Source organism: Salminus brasiliensis, chromosome 11 (assembly GCF_030463535.1).
Source record: "Salminus brasiliensis chromosome 11, fSalBra1.hap2, whole genome shotgun sequence".
NCBI classification, from domain to species: Eukaryota; Metazoa; Chordata; class Actinopteri; order Characiformes; family Bryconidae; genus Salminus; species Salminus brasiliensis.
This window is the reverse complement of record NC_132888.1, coordinates 37,196,785-37,216,270: the sequence shown is the minus strand read 5'-3', so window position 1 is coordinate 37,216,270 and position 19,486 is coordinate 37,196,785. Positions and strand designations below refer to the sequence as shown.

Sequence of the window (19,486 nt, the reverse complement as noted above, 5' to 3'; positions counted from 1 at the left end):
ATTTCATGATTCGTTGAATCACTTCCTGATGAATTGAATTAAATCGGCTTGCAGAATTTGGAATTTCACAATGTTGGTTCGTTCCGATGAACGAACCAACCAGTAAAACCAGTAAAAGCTGTGCATAAACACACGAAGCCTTTTCTAAATTGACACACTTACCAAAGATCTCTCCACCGCTGGCGTATTCTGTTACTAAATAGATCATCCTTTCTGTTTCCATCACCTGGAACACACACACACACACACACACACCTCATTAGCATTAGCATTTAGCATTTATAATGACATAGCCATAGCATTTCCCCAGCGTACAATGTACCTGAACAACTGTCAGGCTATTACAAATACACTATGTGGACAAAAGTATTGGGACACCTGCTCATTCACTGTTATTCATTGCTGTTGTTGGAGTAACTGTGTCTACTGTTTAAGGAAGGCGGCTTTCTACTAGATCCATGAACCTACTGGTTGAGGATGTCCAATGAGTCCTATTCTATTGGCAGTACTTCTCTACAGGGACTAGACGAGCTGTGTGCGCCATGGTTCTAGCATGGTTCTAATGGGTGCAACTTCAGGTTAAGACTTCATTAGAACTGGTGTCCGCAAACATTTGGCCGTGTAGTGAATAATCAGCCAGGGTGTGGTTCAGCTCAGTCCACCAGGAATGGACCGGTGGGCTGCGAGACACAAAGGAGGGGGGCGGGGACCTGGTAGAGGCGAATGATGTGAGGGTGTCGCAACATCTTCATTATCTGAACCTCCCTGAAGATCTTCTTCAGGTTCTCGTCGTCCAGCTGCGTCTTGTCTACTATCTTGATCGCCACCTGAGAGAGAGAGAGAGAGAGAGAGAGAGAGAGAGAGAGAGATGTTAATCTGAAGGTCCCCTTCTAGAACCATCTACAGCTCTCTGAGGATCTCTTAGAACCAACATGTAGATTCACCTTCAGCTCTTAAATTTAAACCCTCTCAAATCTCATCGACAGCTTGATTCTCTTAGAAACTCCTTCACAAACTTGTGGAACCACCCACAGCTCCAGAAACTCCACCCACAGCTCCAGGATCTCTTTAGAACCCCGTACAGTTTAGAACCACCTACAGCACCAGAACCGAATCTCTTTAGAATTCTTTACAACCTTTTAGAACCACCTCCAGCTCCACAATCTCCACCTACAGCTTTAAATTCTCTACCTACAGCTTTACGATCTCTTTAGAACATTCTAGAACCACATACATCTCCAGAATCTCCACCCGCAGCTTTAGGATCTTGACTTACAGCATTAGGATTTCTTTAGAACCCTTTACACCCTTTTAGAACCACTTACAGTTCCAGAAACTCCACCTACCAAATATAGGATCTCCACCTACAGCTCTAGGATCTCTATAGAACCCTTTACAACCCTTTAGAACCACCTACAGCTCCAGAATCTCCATCTACAGCTCTAGGATCTCTACAGAACCCTTTACACCCTTTTAGAACCACCTACAGCTCAAGAAACTACTAGAACCTTTTTAAATCTAGCAGAACCACCATTCAGACGCTCTCAGGATCATCATCAGCTTTCTCTGAACCTTTCCGAATTATTTACAGCTTTCAGAATCTTTTCAGACCGTCTAGACCTCGGTTCTACACCGTTCTAGATAAAAGTTCTACAGTTTTGCGCTGCTGATCTGAAGCCTCACGGATGAACAGGGCGATCGGATCAGAACCCCAGACAGAGTTAATTCATCAACACTGACCTGAACATCTGACCCGTACACACACCTCGTTCTGACTGTAGAGTGTGTGTGTGTGTGTGTGTGTGTGTGTGTGTGTGTGTGTACGCGCACTTATAGCTATATATAGATATACATGCAGAAGACAGTCGCCATTCCACAGCAATCAGCCACTGTACTGCTACCCCACAGAGAGTGAGTGTGTGTGTGTGTGTGTGTGTGTGTGTGTTCTCCAGTGATATTTTAAGCCACTGTTGGGCTATTATTGGCACTGGCACAAATCCAGCGGTGGTGCTGATGTAATCACTTTGCTCTCGTGTGCACAAGGCCCAACATCTGGACACACACACACACACACACACACACACACACACACTCTAAATGTGAATGGAAGCTCATCTGGAGAACAGCGAGTTCTTGGCGAATGCAAATGGAGCCAAAATAAGTCAAATAGCAGCTCTATAAAAACACCAGCTGGCACAGAGGGCTGATAACACACACACACACACACACACACACACACACAGATACAAATCAAACACAAGGCAGAGTTCAGGGCAGCTCGTTATCTAACTCCGGGAAAGTGAGAGCGGAACAAAACCAAAGAACCGCCATCAGGTTCTATTACAACCACTCTGACCCGAGTTCTTTAGAACCTTCCTGGTTCCTTACGGAACGGGTCAGTGGACGGTTCTTGCAGCAGTAATTCACAAACTGCTGCACTGAGAACATGATCTGGAGCAGTGTTTATCAGAGTGTGTTTATATATGTGTGTGTGTGTGTGTGTGTGTGTGTGTGTGTGTGTGTTTAACCATTCCCAGCGTTCCCCTAGAGGAAAACCAGCATTCCCAGTTCCCTTCCAACACAGGGTTTATCTGATCAGTCCTCCATTACAGCCATTTAACCTAATTACACTTCAGTAAATAAACAGTAACGAGGAAATATAATATTATATTTTATATAATATAAAATATATATATAATATTTAATAATTATTATTATTATTATTATTAACACTACTAAACGTTAAGGGTCACAATAAATACAATAGTAATTTGTAGTATTTAAAAAGTATTCATTAAAATGGCTAATAATTCAAAAGTAATGCATTGTTAAAATAGTACAGCATATGTGACAATAATAATAATAATAAAAATAAAACAATAAAAACAATAAAAAATAAAAATACAAAATAAACTAAGTACAAATATAAAAATACTACTACTACTAATAGTATGTATAGTTGTATTTTTATTTGAGTTTATTTTTTATTTGTATTGTTTTTATTATTTTATTTTCACAATATTAAAAATGTATTTATTAGTAGTAGTAGTAGTAGTAGTATTTTTATAATAACAAAATAAAATAAAAACAAAAATAATAAACTATGCTGTTATAAAGACGGAATAATGACGGAAAAACAAATAATGAGAACAGCCAGAAAAAACACCATAAACACATAAAACAAAATCAAAAACTAAAAATTTTTATTAAAAGAAGAAAAAAAACCCCTAAAAGGTCCTCACTTCTCACAGTGACGGAACCCGTGTGCAAGCAAACCTTTATTTGCAGGTCTTAAAAGCTTATTTAAACCTTTCGGGAGGAAAATGAATCGCTTCGATTAATCGACTAATCGTCAAAATAATCGCCAGATTAATCGCTGGTTGTAAGCAACAGCCGTACAGGTGCGACACTATAGCAGTAGTGGAACGACAGGTCCTACATAAACACCCGACCTCCCGCAGGACCGTCCACCGGCCGTTCCGGGTGCTGAGCTGAGCCGCGAGCGCTCTGACCCTCATTAGCTAACGTGTCCCGGTGTGTCACCTAGTCCTCTCTAAATCGGCTTTCCCGCCGTCTTACTGACCCACCTGTCGTCCCACATTTGTCTCAACGGGACAGATGTGTTGCTGTGTTCTGTAACTAAATGCCATGACCTAACGCCACAGGACGCCTTCAGAGGTCTCGGTCTTCATGGGGTCATTATTTGCAGGCAGGGACACTGACTGACTGACTGATGACCGGTGACTGGACGGTCCGGACAGGTGTCTAAAGACTACAGACTAACTGTGAGACTACTAGCGCCGGCTACCTGCTGGACCTCTGTGGTGGAACTGGGTCAGTACACACACATATATATATATACACACGCTTAGGTCAAAAGTTTAAACACAGTACATTCAAAAATTCGTGTTTATGCTAATGCTAATTAGCACTTGTGTTATTACTGTAACTATTACTACTGTTTCTATTCCGTTGTGGGTGTTGTGGGCAGAAAAACCCATGTAAACACGTAAATTCAACACACACACACACACACACACACAGGGCCATCTGGACCTGCTAGCAGTCAAACCCCCGTAGAGGCCGCGTGGGCGACGGCTAAAAACACACGGGGCTTCCCCAGGAAATTCTGAGCTCTCACGTTCAGAAAAGAAGAAGAAGAAAAAAGAAAGTAGACAAAGAAATAATCGGAGAAGAGAGGAGGTGTCTCCCAAAAAAGCCACGGGAAATTCTCCGACTGGGTTCCGTCAGTCCGCTGAGTCAGCCTGAACCAGTAACCAGCGCACAGTTGGCCATAAACACGGAAAGAACGCAGTCACAGAGGACCAGAAACCACATCAGCAGCAGCCTACCGGAGATCACTGAACACCTCCACGCCTACTGAGGGGAGGGAGAGGAGTTAGCGACACTCACTACTTGTGAGCTACGTCACCTAGGTATGAACACCCAACGTCAGCAGAACCTCCACAGCGCTGGCGCCTCCACGGTGTCCCGTCAGCTGCTAACTGGCAATTACCAGTAAAACCAGTAAAACCATCAGAGCTCTGGTGAGGAATCCTGTTACACAGGACTCGGACCCTCCGTCCACCTGCCCGTCTGTCCATCTAATCAATGATGATGATCTGACTGATTTAATTCATTACGGACTGGTATGTCGGTCTGTCCAATCAGTGACCAACCGATCTCTCCATTCATCCGTCCAATCAACAGCTGACTGATCTGTTTGTCCATCCGTCAATTTAATAATCGCCTCGTATGTTCGTCCACCTGTGCGTCCAATCAATGACGGACTGATCGGTCCATCCGACCGCCTGTCCAATTAATGATGGACCGGTATGTCGGTCTGTCCAATCAGTGACCAACCGATCTCTCCATTCGTCCAATCAATTTCACATTTAATAATCGTCTTGTATGTTCGTCCACCTGTGCGTCCAATCAATGACAGACTGATCGGTCCATCTGACCGTCCACCCAATTAATGATAGACTGGTATGTCAGTCTGTCCAATCAATGACTGATTGATCTTGCCATTTATCCAATAAAACGATTGACTGATCTGTCCCTCCATCGGTCTGATCAATGATTGACTGATCTGCCCATCCATCCATCTAATCCATGATTGATCGGTCCGTCTGTGAATCCAATCCTAAAATTATAGATCTTTCCCTGTCTGTCTGTCCTTGAATCAAGGTTGATCGGACCCTCCATCCAATCCTGAAACGATTGATCTTTCCCTGTCTGTCCCCCTACAGCAACTGACCGATGTGTCCTTCTGTCCTGCGAATCAATAATTGACTGATCTGTCGGCCCATCCAATCAATGACTGACTGCCCTGTCCATTCATTCGTTAGTCCATCCATCCAATCGTGAATTAATTTGTCAGTGCGTCCCATCACTGGCTGATCTATCCGTCCTCCCCTCTGATGATTGGTCCATCTGTCCGTGTAAAACTCACTCACTCAGTCTGTCACATTTAAAGAGAAACTGTATGCAAAAGCTGTCCCCATAAAAATCTAAAGATAACGGAAAGTACACGACCGTTTCCATCCTGCAGTGTTTGCACAACTGAAGCGTACCGCGGGACGAGCGCGAGCGGAAAAACTGGAAATGGGATGGAAAAAAAAAAGAACGATGGACAGAGCTCTGAGGGGGACAGAGGTGAAAGGGCTAAACGAGGACAGGTGAGGAGAGAGACAGAGATAAACATCTCTACACAGCACATCTGTCACGCCAAGACACATCTGACAACTACAACCACCTTCCCCAGGATATCCATAACCACCTTCCCCAGGACATCCATAACCCCCTCGCAGGACAACCATAACCACCTTCCCCAGGACAACTACAACCACCTTCCCCAGGATATCCATAACCACCTTCCCCAGGACATCCATAACCACCTTCCCCAGGACATCCATAACCCCCTCGCAGGACAACCATAACCACCTTCCCCAGGACATCCATAACCACCTTCCCCAGGACATCCATAACCCCCTCGCAGGACAACCATAACCACCTTCCCCAGGATATCCATAACCACCTTCCCCAGGACATCCATAACCACCTTCCCCAGGACATCCATAACCCCCTCGCAGGACAACCATAACCACCTCGCAGGACATCCACAACCCCCTCGCAGGACATCCACAACCCCTACCCAGGACATCCACAACCCCTTCCCAGGACATTTATACCCCTTCCCAGGACAACCATAAACACATGTGGCTACTGGCTTTGTATAAAAGATGCACAGGTCCTTATGAACATAATTATATCACAACATACTACATAACGTACTATTTTTTGTGAGCTTTTGACTCAGTTCTTATGTTAATCCAGATCATAAATTATCAAAGATATTTTAGAATAACCTTTAAACAATTTTGAAAGGTTATGTCCTCTGCAAAAATACATTAAATTCACAACGCATTTTTTTGTAAAATTAAAAATGTTACACTAACACTTTAAAAAGGACTTACACTTTAATTGGTTTAATCAATAACATCAAAATCTGATATTTAATTTTATTAGAATAGATTATAAGCGTATTCGGTAATGTGTTTATTGTAATTTAGTTAGAATACTTTCTTATTTATATATATATATATATATATATATATATATATATATATATATATATATATAATATTTATTTATTTACATGATATACTCTCGCTCACACACACACACCCCTAAAATTATTATACTACTATATTACATAGATTACTTAGTATTATGTTTTTAATATAATGTAATGTTAATCAAATAAGGTATACTGTAAAACACATTGTTATTTTTTCTGTATAGAAATTAATTATATATATATTTATATATTTAAATAATTTTATACGTAAATATCTAGCTACAAAGTACATGCAAATCTAATAATCAAATTTGAATTTTAATAAAAGCTATTTAAAAATATAAACATAATTGTTAAATTAAGGTACTTCATCTTCCTTTTGTTTTACATTTTTACCCAAATTAAACGTATTACTATTATCCTGTACGTTTACGTAATTATATAAACATACAGTACATATAAAACATAATTATATGTATATGTATTGTTTATGTAAATATGAGAATATTCATGTATTTCATGTAGACGGCAATATCTCCATACTGCTTCATATGCTACTGGTTTTAGTGTTTGGGGAGCGTCTGAGCTGCGATTGTGGAAGCGAGTCATTTCTTGCTCGGGACGGAAACCACCTCGGTAACTCCAGGTTTCTTCATGGCCCACCGGGGTAAACCAAACTGCACTGTGCATGCCGCCACCTGTCTCCCTACATCGTGATTTGGCAAAAAAAAAAATTTAAAAAATTAAAAAAAAACAACCCCAAACCACTCGGCAGAGTTCAGGACGAGGTGAACGGCCCCGAGGGCAGGGTTTCTGGGCCGATGTCGTCAGACCGGCATCATCATGCAGAGCGGTCTCGACACTGCGAGAGTAATTATCATGGTTTTATTATGTAACGGGTTAAACCTGAGGACACGTGGAGCTGCTGTTCAGGACGGGCTCTCACCAACACCAGCCTTCAAGACTACGGTTATTATTACTGCTGTGAGTCATGTGTACTCTGAGGAAGATGAACCCTTCACACTCACACACACCACCATCACGTAACCTTAAAAAAAGCCACGTGTCCACTTAAATAGGGGCCTTAACCGACAACTGACCCTAGATACGGTCAATCCACCAGGTCGCCGACATACACTGGCACTTTACCACTGCATGGTACTACTAATACGCGGGAACCTTGCACCTTGCTGACTAGCCAGAGCGAATCATGACTCTGTGTGACGCAACATCTAGCACAGACAAACTAGCCATTAGTAAAAGCTCCAAGCTAATCTCGCTAACCTTCTATTTGAATGGTTCCCAATGGCCTGTTTTAGCCTTAAAGGTTGTATAGAAGCATTTCGCTAAGGCAGGCTTCGTGCCTACCGATTAGCTAGCTAACATTAGCTAGCGCTGTTGCTGTGCTATGTGCTACAGTGGATATGCTGATTAGGGTGCCATGTTGTTCAATTGGTAGCTACATAATACAGCGCTATTTGCTTTGACTCCTAACAAACTCTAAACAGACTAAAATGAGCAAATCTTATTATTTTTATACTTTACATTTTATATAGCAGGATATATAAAAGTGGTTCCTCAGCTTAAAGCTAACGCTGAGGTAAAAGAGCCTCATTAAAGGGTAACGCTGAGGTAAAAGAGCCTCATTAAAGGCAACGCTGAGGTAAAAGAGCCTCATTAAAGGCAACGCTGAGGTAAAAGGCTCATTAAAGGCAACGCTGAGGTAAAAGAGCCTCATTAAAGGCAACGCTGAGGTAAAAGAGCCTCATTAAAGGCAACGCTGAGGTAAAAGAGCCTCATTAAAGGCAACGCTGAGGTAAAAGAGCCTCATTAAAGGCAACGCTGAGGTAAAAGAGCCTCATTAAAGGTAAAACTGAGGTAAAAGAGCCTAATTAAAGGTTACGCTGAGGTAAAAGAGTCTCATTAAAGGTTACGCTGAGGTAAAAGAGCCTCATTAAAGGGTAACGCTGAGGTAAAAGAGCCTCATTAAAGGGTAACGCTGAGGTAAAAGAGCCTCATTAAAGGCAACGCTGAGGTAAAAGAGCCTCATTAAAGGGTAACGCTGAGGTAAAAGTGGCTCATTAAAGGGCAACGCTGAGGTAAAAGAGCTTCATTAAAGGGAAACGCTGAGGTAAAAGAGCCTCATTAAAGGGAACGCTGAGGTAAAAGTGCCTCATTAAAGAGAAACGCTGACGTAAAAGTGCCTCATTAAAGGGAACGGTGAGGTAAAAGTGTCTCATTAAAGGCTAACGCTGAGGTAAAAGAGCCTCAGTAAAGGGTAACGCTGACGTAAAAGTGTCTCATTAAAGGGTAACGCTGAGGTAAAAGTGTCTCATTAAAGGGTAACGCTGAGGTAAAAGTGTCTCATTAAAGGGTAACGCTGAGGTAAAAGTGTCTCATTAAAGGGTAACGCTGAGGTAAAAGTGTCTCATTAAAGGGTAACGCTGAGGTAAAAGTGGCTCATTAAAAGGTAACGCTGAGGTAAAAGTGGCTCATTAAAGGGTAACGCTGAGGTAAAAGTGGCTCATTAAAAGGTAACGCTGAGGTAAAAGTGGCTCATTAAAAGGTAACGCTGAGGTAAAAGTGGCTCATTAAAGGGTAACGCTGAGGTAAAAGTGGCTCATTAAAGGGTAACGCTGAGGTAAAAGAGCCTCATTAAAGGGTAACGCTGAGGTAAAAGAGGCTCATTAAAGGGTAACGCTGAGGTAAAAGTGGCTCATTAAAAGGTAACGCTGAGGTAAAAGTGGCTCATTAAAAGGTAACGCTGAGGTAAAAGTGGCTCATTAAAGGGTAACGCTGAGGTAAAAGTGGCTCATTAGAAGGCAACGCTGAGGTAAAAGTGGCTCATTATTTATATTTGCTTTACTCCTAACAAACTCCAAACAGACTAAAATGAGCAAATCTTATTTTTAAACTTCACATTTTATATAGCAGGATATATAAAAGTGGTTCCTCAGCTTAAAGCTAACGCTGAGGTAAAGGAGCCTCATTAAAGGTTACGCTGAGGTAAAGGAGCCTCATTAAAGGTTACGCTGAGGTAACAGAGCCTCATTAAAGGTTACGCTGAGGTAAAGGAGCCTCATTAAAGGTTACGCTGAGGTAACAGAGCCTCATTAAAGGTTACGCTGAGGTAACAGAGCCTCATTAAAGGTAACGCTGAGGTAAAGGAGCCTCATTAAAGGTTACGCTGAGGTAACAGAGCCTCATTAAAGGTTACGCTGAGGTAACAGAGCCTCATTAAAGGTTACGCTGAGGTAAAAGTGTTTCCTCAGCTTAAAAAGTAACAGGCTTACCAGTATTGCGCCCAAGTCTAGTATCCATTATGTGTGTGTGTGTGTGTGTGTGTGTGTGTGTGTGTGTTCAATACCAAAACTGACTGGCTGCAGGACAGGGAAAAAAGAAACCAGGTGATTTGAATCAAATGATAGAAATCAACACACACACACACACACACACACACACACACACACACACACACACAGAGGCAGGAATGCTAAGACCACCAGTGCCAAACCACTCAGAAAAATGAAATCCTAAAACACACACACACACACACACACACACACACACACACACACACACACACACACACAGTTACCTAACTGCAGCTTGCTCGCTCTGGCTGCAGTGATCTAACTGTAAGCAAGTCTTAGCACGTCTGCTGGTTAATCTGCCCAAGTGTGTTTGAGTGCTACCTGCGAGCGAGTGTGTGTGTGTGAGTGTGTTCTAGCTAATACGTCTAGAGCTTATATGGAGGGCACACACACACACACACACACACACACACACACACACACACACACACACACACACACACAACCCCCACCTCGTCAGGTCTTTAGTGACTCAGAATGACACCCAACCCAAATGCTAAGCTAAGCCTAAACATGCAATCAGTCCAGCAAGAACGAACGGCTCTCTTTGCTGCTGGGTGGAGCATTGTGGTGTAGCATCATGTTGTGGAGATGCTGTTCCTCAGTGAGGTCTGTGGGACGTATGGTGGAGGCAGCAGCATCATGTTGTGGAGATGCTGTTCCTCAGTGAGGTCTGAGGGACGTATGGTGGAGGCAGCAGCATCATGTTGTGGAGATGCTGTTCCTCAGTGAGGTCTGAGGAACGTATGGTGGAGGCAGCAGCATCATGTTGTGGAGATGCTGTTCCTCAGTGAGGTCTGAGGGACGTATGGTGGAGGCAGCAGCATCATGTTGTGGAGATGCTGTTCCTCAGTGAGGTCTGAGGAACGTATGGTGGAGGCAGCAGCATCATGTTGTGGAGATGCTGTTCCTCAGTGAGGTCTGAGGAACGTATGGTGGAGGCAGCAGCATCATGTTGTGGAGATGCTGTTCCTCAGTGAGGTCTGTGGGACGTATGGTGGAGGCAGCAGCATCATGTTGTGGAGATGCTGTTCTTCAGTGGGGTCTGAGGGACGTATGGTCTTCCAACAGACCAATGATTCCAAGTACGAGGCCAAACATAACCAGAGAGGCTAAACAACGAAAATCTGGATGCTCTACAGTGGTCAGGTCAACGTCCAGGACAGCTTTAAACCACCGTAGAGCGTAGCGCAATAACCACGGCTCTCCATTTGAAGCGCTGTGATGCGTCCCATCCTGCTGTGGTCACTCTGGGTCAGAGAAGCCACTTTCAGACTGTTATTCCCACCCGCACGAAGCCACGGTCACGACCGCAGAGCCGCTGACAGGTTATTGAATAACGCTAATGCTATTGCTGCGACAGGTGCTAGGCTCTGCGAATGTGTGTGTGTGTGTGTGTGTGTGTGTGTGTGTGTGTGTGTGTGTGTGTGTTTGTGTGTGTGTGTTACACCTGGTTATATCCTCATAATGGACCACACTTAAACACCAGTGCTGCCCGGCCTCATTTCCTCAACAGCGTTACAGTATTAAGATCCGTTTAGCTGTCGGGGAGCGTGTCCAATTTCATCAAAGCGACTGGCCAGCACATGAGGAACCCGTCCAGATACCAAATACAGAAGAACCACTGAGGAACCACCGAGGAACTCCCAGGGACCCATGGAATGAAACTTCTTTAGGGACTATTTCTTGTGTATACTGTATGACTCTTCACATCTTGCAATTCTTAATTTTATGAAAGGTCACAGAGGGACCAGTCACCCAGTTCCCTGGAAGGCTGTTCACTGGGCGGTTCTTCAGAACGACCCCTGAAGAACCTCCACTCCACGCAACGTAAAAAAAGGTACAAGAAAATACCCCTGAGTTGGTGTAGAACCTTCCACCCTTAAAAAAGGAAGGGATTCTTTAAGGGATGTTCGGTGAAGGCAGTGGTTCACTATAGAACCATGAGAACTCAAAAACTACTAGGCTTATCATAGTACTTTTAATATAAGGGTTCTACCGCTACTTTTTAGAGATCCTTCAATGTTTGAGAACTTAAAGAACCTTTCAACGGTACTAACAACAACAGCGTACAGATACCCAGTAGAACAGATCTTCCATCATGGAGCAGAACCGTTCAACCAGGCAGGCAAAGCCTCAAAATGGGTGGGATGAGTCTATAGAGAACCACTGCCTTCTTTAAAGAACTGTCGAAGAACCAATTCTCAAGAATGTAAAGATTCCACAACAATTTTACGTAAAGTTTTCATGTAGTTGTTCCCCCCTTTTCTCCCAATTTGGTTCTGCCAATTAACCCACCCATTCGTACCTTTCCCCGGCACTAGCAACGCTCCCGACACCGACACTAGGAGGATCCTCCGATACACGTGAAGCCCGACACTGCCTCAAACATCGCTGGTCGGAGGAAAGTGCCGGGTCTCCAGCTCCACCACACCAGCCGACAGATGCCTGGCAGAGCCTGGCAGGAGCCTGGCAGGAGCCTCCATGACCTGAGCATCACCGGCATCGTTCGTATCCCAGGACATGCTGCCTGCCATCAGCAGCCGGAGCCTGAGTGAGCACAACCAGCCCTGCTCTCTCGCTCTCTCTCCCAACATCACTTCAGTGTGATGCTGGCCGGCAGGGGCGCCTGCTAGGTGAGTAATCAGAGCTGGGTACCCGGCACTTTCCTCAGAGCTTGATGGTTGCCCAGTGGCGGTGCCTCAACCAGGGGCAGGTCGCGCATGTTTCGGAGAAGGCATGTGTCAGTCCTCACCTTTCGGGAAGAGTCAAGAAGAGCATTACATGTGATGTGGGAAGAAGTGCCAATGAGTTCGTATAATAATAATAATAATAATAACAAAAATTAATAAACTAAACATTCACTCATTTATTATTTGAAAAACATGATGAGTTTTAGTCCCTAAAAGCTACATTTAATATAATTTATGTCGATTTGCCACCATTTTACCATCATCATCATCGTCGTCGTCATCATTGCATATGAAACCCGGAAGCCTCGTGGGAGTTCACTGGTGGGTTTGGACATTAAATCAAACAGCTAGACTTGCGTTGTAGTCATGGCGACCGACGCCTGGTTCCATTCACCGCCACTGTCAAGAAACCTGAGTCAGTACGTTTCTCTACAGCGAGGCACAGTTTCACGCCAAACCCCCACTCGGCATGTTCTCACCTCACACACCGAGCTACGCAGGAATTCTGATAAACTGGTGAAATTCCCCTTTAAACCCCAAGCCGGTCAGATCAGCTGCTGGAATAAAACCTGATGTTTCAAAGCATCTCAACGGATCCCACACACACACACACACACACACACACACACACACACACACAGGGCTCTGAGACCGAAACCACAAAATGACAGAACATGAAAGCTTGCAATTTGGAGATAACTGTACGAGGCTATGACTACCCCCACACCTACACTACCCTGCATGTGTACACCACTCTTACACACTCGCCATCTGTGTGTTAACGACGAGTTGTGTCACGGAGTCTATAACCAATAACTACCAGAGCCCGGGTCCGAGGTGGAACGACCGCAGGATTAGCTCAGAGTACCACTGCTCCGGTTCCCAAATCCAGAGTGTCCTCTACGACACCCTACGACAGTACACCTCTACAACGATCAGAACCACACACACACACGACTGACCCAACACATATCCCAGCCAGCATTTTTGGTTGATACCGACTCACATTCCTACCCATTCCTATTCACTCGTACCCATCAATATTCCTCCACAGCAACTCATCCCCACACCGGCCCAAACTCATCCCCACACTGATACTAACCCATTCCTACACACACAACCACCGCCACCCATTCCCATCCATCCTTATCTGTACTTATCCCCGTCCATTAATATGGATGGATCTGGATGAGGATAGGTACAGATAAAGATGATAGGGATGGATGAAGATAGGCACAGATGGTGTTGGATAGGGATGGATGGGTACATGCGTGGATGTATGGGGATGGATGATGATGGGTACAGATGGGGATGGACGGGATTGATGGGATGAGGTATAGACGGGATGGACGGGATTGATGGGAATAGGTATAGACGGGGACGGACAGGATTGATGGGAATAGGTACAGACGGGATTGATGGAATAGGCACAGACGGGATTGATGGAATAGGCACAGACGGGATTGATGGGAATAGGTATAGACGGGATTGATGGATGAGGTATAGACAGGATTGATGGGATGAGGTATAGACGGGGATGGACGGGAATGGACAGGATTGATGGGAATAGGTATAGACGGGATTGATGGGATGAGGTATAGACGGGGATGGACGGGATTGATGGGAATGGACAGGATTGACGGGAATGGTATAGACGGGATTGATGGGAATAGGTACAGACGGGATTGATGGGAATAGGTACAGACGGGGATGGACAGGATTGATGGGAATTGACAGGATTGATGGGAATAGGTATAGACGGGATTGATGGGAATAGGTATAGACGGGATTGATGGGATGAGGTATAGACGGGGATGGACGGGATTAATGGGAATGGACAGAATTGATGGGAATAGGTATAGACGGGATTGATGGGATGAGGTATAGACGGGGATGGACGGGATTGATGGGAATGGACAGGATTGATGGGAATAGGTATAGACGGGATTGATGGGAATAGGTATAGACGGGATTGATGGGAATAGGTATAGACGGGGATGGATGGGATTGATGGGAATGGACAGGGTTGATGGGAATAGGTACAGACGGGATTGATGGGAATAGGTATAGACGGGATGGACGGGATTGATGGGAATAGGGATAGACAGGATTGATGGGAATAGGTATAGACGGGGATGGACAGGATTGATAAGAATAGGTACAGACGGGATTGATGGGAATAGGTATAGACGGGATTGATGGGAACATGGATAGACGGGGATGGACGGGATTGATGGGAACGAGTATAGATGGTGTTGGATGGGGATGGATGAGGATAAGGAAAGTCGAGGACTGATGGGATTGAGAGAAATCAGTACATCTGGACTAACGGGGATGGATGGATTTGTATAGGAATAGGCAGAGGTGGGATTGGATAAGGATAGCTACAGAAGTGGATGGATGGTTTATGTGGGGATATGGATGGGGGTGGATGGGATGGATGGGGGTGGATGGGGGTGGATGGGGGTGGATGGGATGGATGATTGGTATAAAAGGTACAGAGGAAAATGTCTGTTGATGGGGACGGGGATTGGGATGATGGCAGCAGAAAATTTCAGGTGGGATATCTGAGGGGGGTAATAAGAATCCACTGGGTGGATGTGGTGTTTGATCATGATCTCCTACTTTTACAGCCAGAGTTCTCCTAAACGCTCTTACAGAAGGGTTCTCCAAAGGCATCTCAGCACATGCAACGGTTCTACACAGACAAACAGAACCATAATATATTAAAGAACCATTTGATGCTTCTAAAGGAATGGTTCTAAATACGGCACCGGTCAAAGAACTCCTGCTTCTGGTGGTAGAACCCACAACAATGCTGCTGGTGCTACACGGAACCTTTCAAAAAGCCACGTGAACCTGCCTCTCCAAACAGAAAAGACATTCCACCCCACAACAGGCTAAAAGAACCGCCTGGATTCATAACGGTTCTGGAAAGCCTTCATAACCTACTGGGAGCCATCCGGTTCTGCTGCCTTTACTAAAGAACCCTTCGAGAACCCTGCTGTTAAGGGTTGAAGAGTGCTTACAAGAGGCAGGTCGGCACATCAGATCTGAACCTGTAAAAACGGGTCTGTGATGGGTTCCCCTTAGTATACAGAACCATGATAGCTCAAAATAACGGTTCTCCTCTATGACGGAACCCTGAGGTCTATGGTATTTTAAAGAACGCTGTAGGCTCTGTATAGCAGCAGATCGGTTCCTGCTATTGTACATGTCTAAGAACCCTTGTTCAGGACTGTGCCTCAACAAAGAACCCTTTTTCGGTACTAGATAGAACCATTTTTTAGACCCTACACCCTAACAATAAAACAGCCGTAATGGTAGCAGAACCCTCAAAGAACCCTGTAGGCATTAGTTTGTGTAGCACCATAAAAAAAGAGGGTTCCACGACTGGTACGAGTAAGAGAACCCATTTCCACTCTAAGGCTCATCGCCATGGTGGATCCACTACTGGTGCAAGTCAAAGAACCCTTGGTTCTACACAGAACCTTCATTAGCTACACCCCAAGAGCCGTATAACCCTTTCCGGTCCAGGTCGAAGATCCGCCCTCGACCGTAGGAGATACTCGCCGATACTCCACACGGGCCGGGAGCCGGGACCCCCGCCCCCCCTCCTGACGTCATTCTGGGTACTCCACCTGAGCTGAGCTCCTGTTCTCGGGACCCTAGCACAGACCTCCCGGCGGACCCCGGGGGGGAAGGGGGTCATCCTGCTGACCTCGTGGTCGGAGCCTCTAGTGGACTAGGTCCTATCCCGGCACCTGGGCTGCCACCTGAGCTGCCACCTGGGCTGCCACCTCACCTGCAGGACGCCCCCACCCCCCCCCAACACACACACACACACCCCACATTGACACCCAGGAGCCTTCCCGATACTTCATACAGTAACACACACACACACACACACACACACACACACACACACACACACACTGCTGACACCAGCAAACAGGGACCAATCAATACACCAACTTCATCAGGAGTTGGGGGCCACACTGACCAGGGGGGTCCTCACTTCTATATATATATATTATATGTGTGTGTGTGTGTGTGTACATCCACGGCCCTAACACACACACACACACACACACACACACACACACTTAGCACAAAGTCCTCACAAAGTAACTGACCTGTTCACATCCAGCCAGGGCAAAAGACGGAGCCCCCCCCCCCCCAAGCCCCCCCAAGCCCCGGGGGTGTCGTTTTCGGGCCCAGCTCGCCCGTTTCCAGCAGGAAAGCCCGTGGACAGCCCGCTAGCCGCAGTGAGCTTAGCAGCCTAGCTTAGCTGGCGAGCTACACGACACCCAGCGTCACACAGCAGCTCGTATTCCCGTCGTCGCGAGGACCTCAACAACTCAAACAGGTCAACAACACAAAAAGACACTTCCCCAGCTCGCCAAACGTCCCCGGGCTTCGCTTCTCAACACCAAAAAAAACAGCTGGCTACATTTCCCCAGCAGCGAGCCGCGAACCGTCCCCAAAACGTCCGCACGTCCCCGCTGTCCGGTGGAGTTTTCGAGCTGGCGGTCCCCACAACGCGGCGAAAACGAACGCGAGCACACACACATACACAAACACGCACACATCCACGAAGGCCCCGAGCGGAGCGCCACCCGGGCGGCCCGTGACAGCCCCCGCGCCGCGGCCGGCCAGCCCCGCTTACCTTGGCTTTGGTGATGACATGCGTGGCCAGCTTGACCACGGCGAAGTTCCCCTTGCCGATGGTCCGCTCGATCTCGTAGTAGCCCACTCGGGCCGGGGGCGGCCTGCCGGCCGACGGGTGTCCCGGCACGGCCATACAGGGGGGCTGCGCCCCTCCGCGAGACGGGTGCTCGACGCCGGGCGCGGTCTGGGCTCGGTGCGGGGGGCCCATGCCCGCGGCCGAGCGGGCAGAGTGCGGGATCCCGGCCGCGGCGGAGCCAGCAGTGCCTCCGCTCGACACGGCCGCCATCTTCTCGCCTCTCTGCGGGGGGAACAACAAGCAGCGCTTTGCGCAGCGCCGCGGCCACGCCCACCGCCGCTGCGTCATCGTGCGTGGCCACGCCCGCTCCTGCGTCGGCGCCCCGCCCCCTCCCCGCAGAGCGATGGGAACGAATCGTTCTTCGGGAACCGAGTGTGTTCGAACAGAGGTGAATCGACTCTCTTTGCTGTGTGGCGCTTAGTGTTCAGTTCTAGCGGATTATTATTGTTTGTACGTTGTTTTATTTAATATTAATGAATAATAAGCACATATTTACATATTTAAATGTATATATGCATTTATTTATCATTTAATAATATTGTTATTCATATTTTCTAATATTGTTGGACATTTAGACTGTAGCATTTTATCTCTGAAATACTTACACTTATATTTCCGTGTAATATTTTAATTAATATTGTAATATTGTAATATTGTAGTTTTTAATTTAACCTCATAAAGTCATTAATACACCATATAGTACCGTCATTAGGTCAGGTACTTCAGCTGAAGGACAGTAATATACATTACAATAACTGTTTTATTTATATGTGAATAATGTTATCTTTATTAATTCAGATCAATCAGATTCATCACAGCATTTTTGGTATAACGAGATTTTTATATTTTTAGTATATCGTTATGACCATTATTATATATTATTTTATTATTAATAAAAACAGAATAAAACATAATTATTATTATTATTTATTTTTTATCATTAATATCTGTGTTTAAATCACGCTATTACTATTATTATTATTATTATTAGTGTTATTGTTATTAGTGTTATTATTATTAGTGTTATTAGTGTTATTATTATTATTATTATTAGTGTTATTGTTATTAGTGTTATTATTATTAGTGTTATTATTATTATTATTATTAGTGTTATTATCATTATTATTAGTGTTATTATTATTATTATTATTATTAGTGTTATTATCATTATTATTAGTGTTATTATTATTATTAGTGTTGTTATTATTACTAGTGTTATTATCATTATTATTAGTGTTATTATTATTATTATTATTATTATTATTAGTGTTATTATCATTATTATTAGTGTTATTATTATTATTATTATTAGTGTTAGTGTTATTATTATTATTATTATTATTATTAGTGTTATTATCATTATTATTAGTGTTATTATTATTATTATTATCATTATTATTAGTGTTATTATTATTATTATTATTAGTGTTATTATTATTATTATTATTAGTGTTATTATTATTATTATTAGTGTTAGTGTTATTATTATTATTATTAGTGTTATTACTATTATTATTATTAGTGTTATTATTATTATTAGTGTTATTATTATTATTATTATTATTATTATTATTAGTGTTATTACTATTATTATTAGTGGTGTTATTATTATTAGTGTTATTATTATTATTATTAGTGTTAGTGTTATTATTATTATTATTAGTGTTAGTGTTATTATTATTATTATTAGTGTTATTATTATTATTAGTGTTATTACTATTATTATTAGTGGTATTATTATTATTAGTGTTATTATTATTATTATTATAAGTGTTATTAGTGTTATTATTATTATTATTATTAGTGTTATTAGTGTTATTATTATTATTATTATTAGTGTTATTATTATTATTATTATTATTAGTGTTATTAGTGTTAATGGTAATGTGGGCTTCACACATTAGGCTCCTTCTCGGGTCGGTATGACGGTTGCAGAATCGGACCCTCAGAGAGAGTCGGCTCGCTGAAAGTGAATCGAACAGCGCCCTCTCTAGGATGTTGCCTTGGCAACCGCGAGCGTAACGATGACCTCATCCAGGGCCTCGAACGCGTACGCCGGTCGACATGGCAACCGCTGAGCGGACCCGTA

General features: G+C 44.1%; 1 protein-coding gene across 6 annotated transcripts in view; it reads right to left on the bottom strand.

Moving 5' to 3' along the window:
* Window positions 1-17,607, bottom strand: part of sik3 (SIK family kinase 3) — a 43,321-nt gene extending 25,714 nt beyond the window's left edge. For all 6 annotated transcript variants that reach the window (XM_072690808.1, XM_072690810.1, XM_072690809.1 and 3 more), the window contains exons 1-3: window positions 17,320-17,607; window positions 711-827; window positions 163-226 (exon numbers count right to left, since the gene is read on the bottom strand). In XM_072690808.1, coding sequence (XP_072546909.1) covers window positions 163-226; window positions 711-827; window positions 17,320-17,607 — 469 coding nt within the window. The remainder of the gene's footprint in view (window positions 1-162; window positions 227-710; window positions 828-17,319) is intronic.
* Between the last annotated feature and the right edge of the window lie 1,879 nt (window positions 17,608-19,486).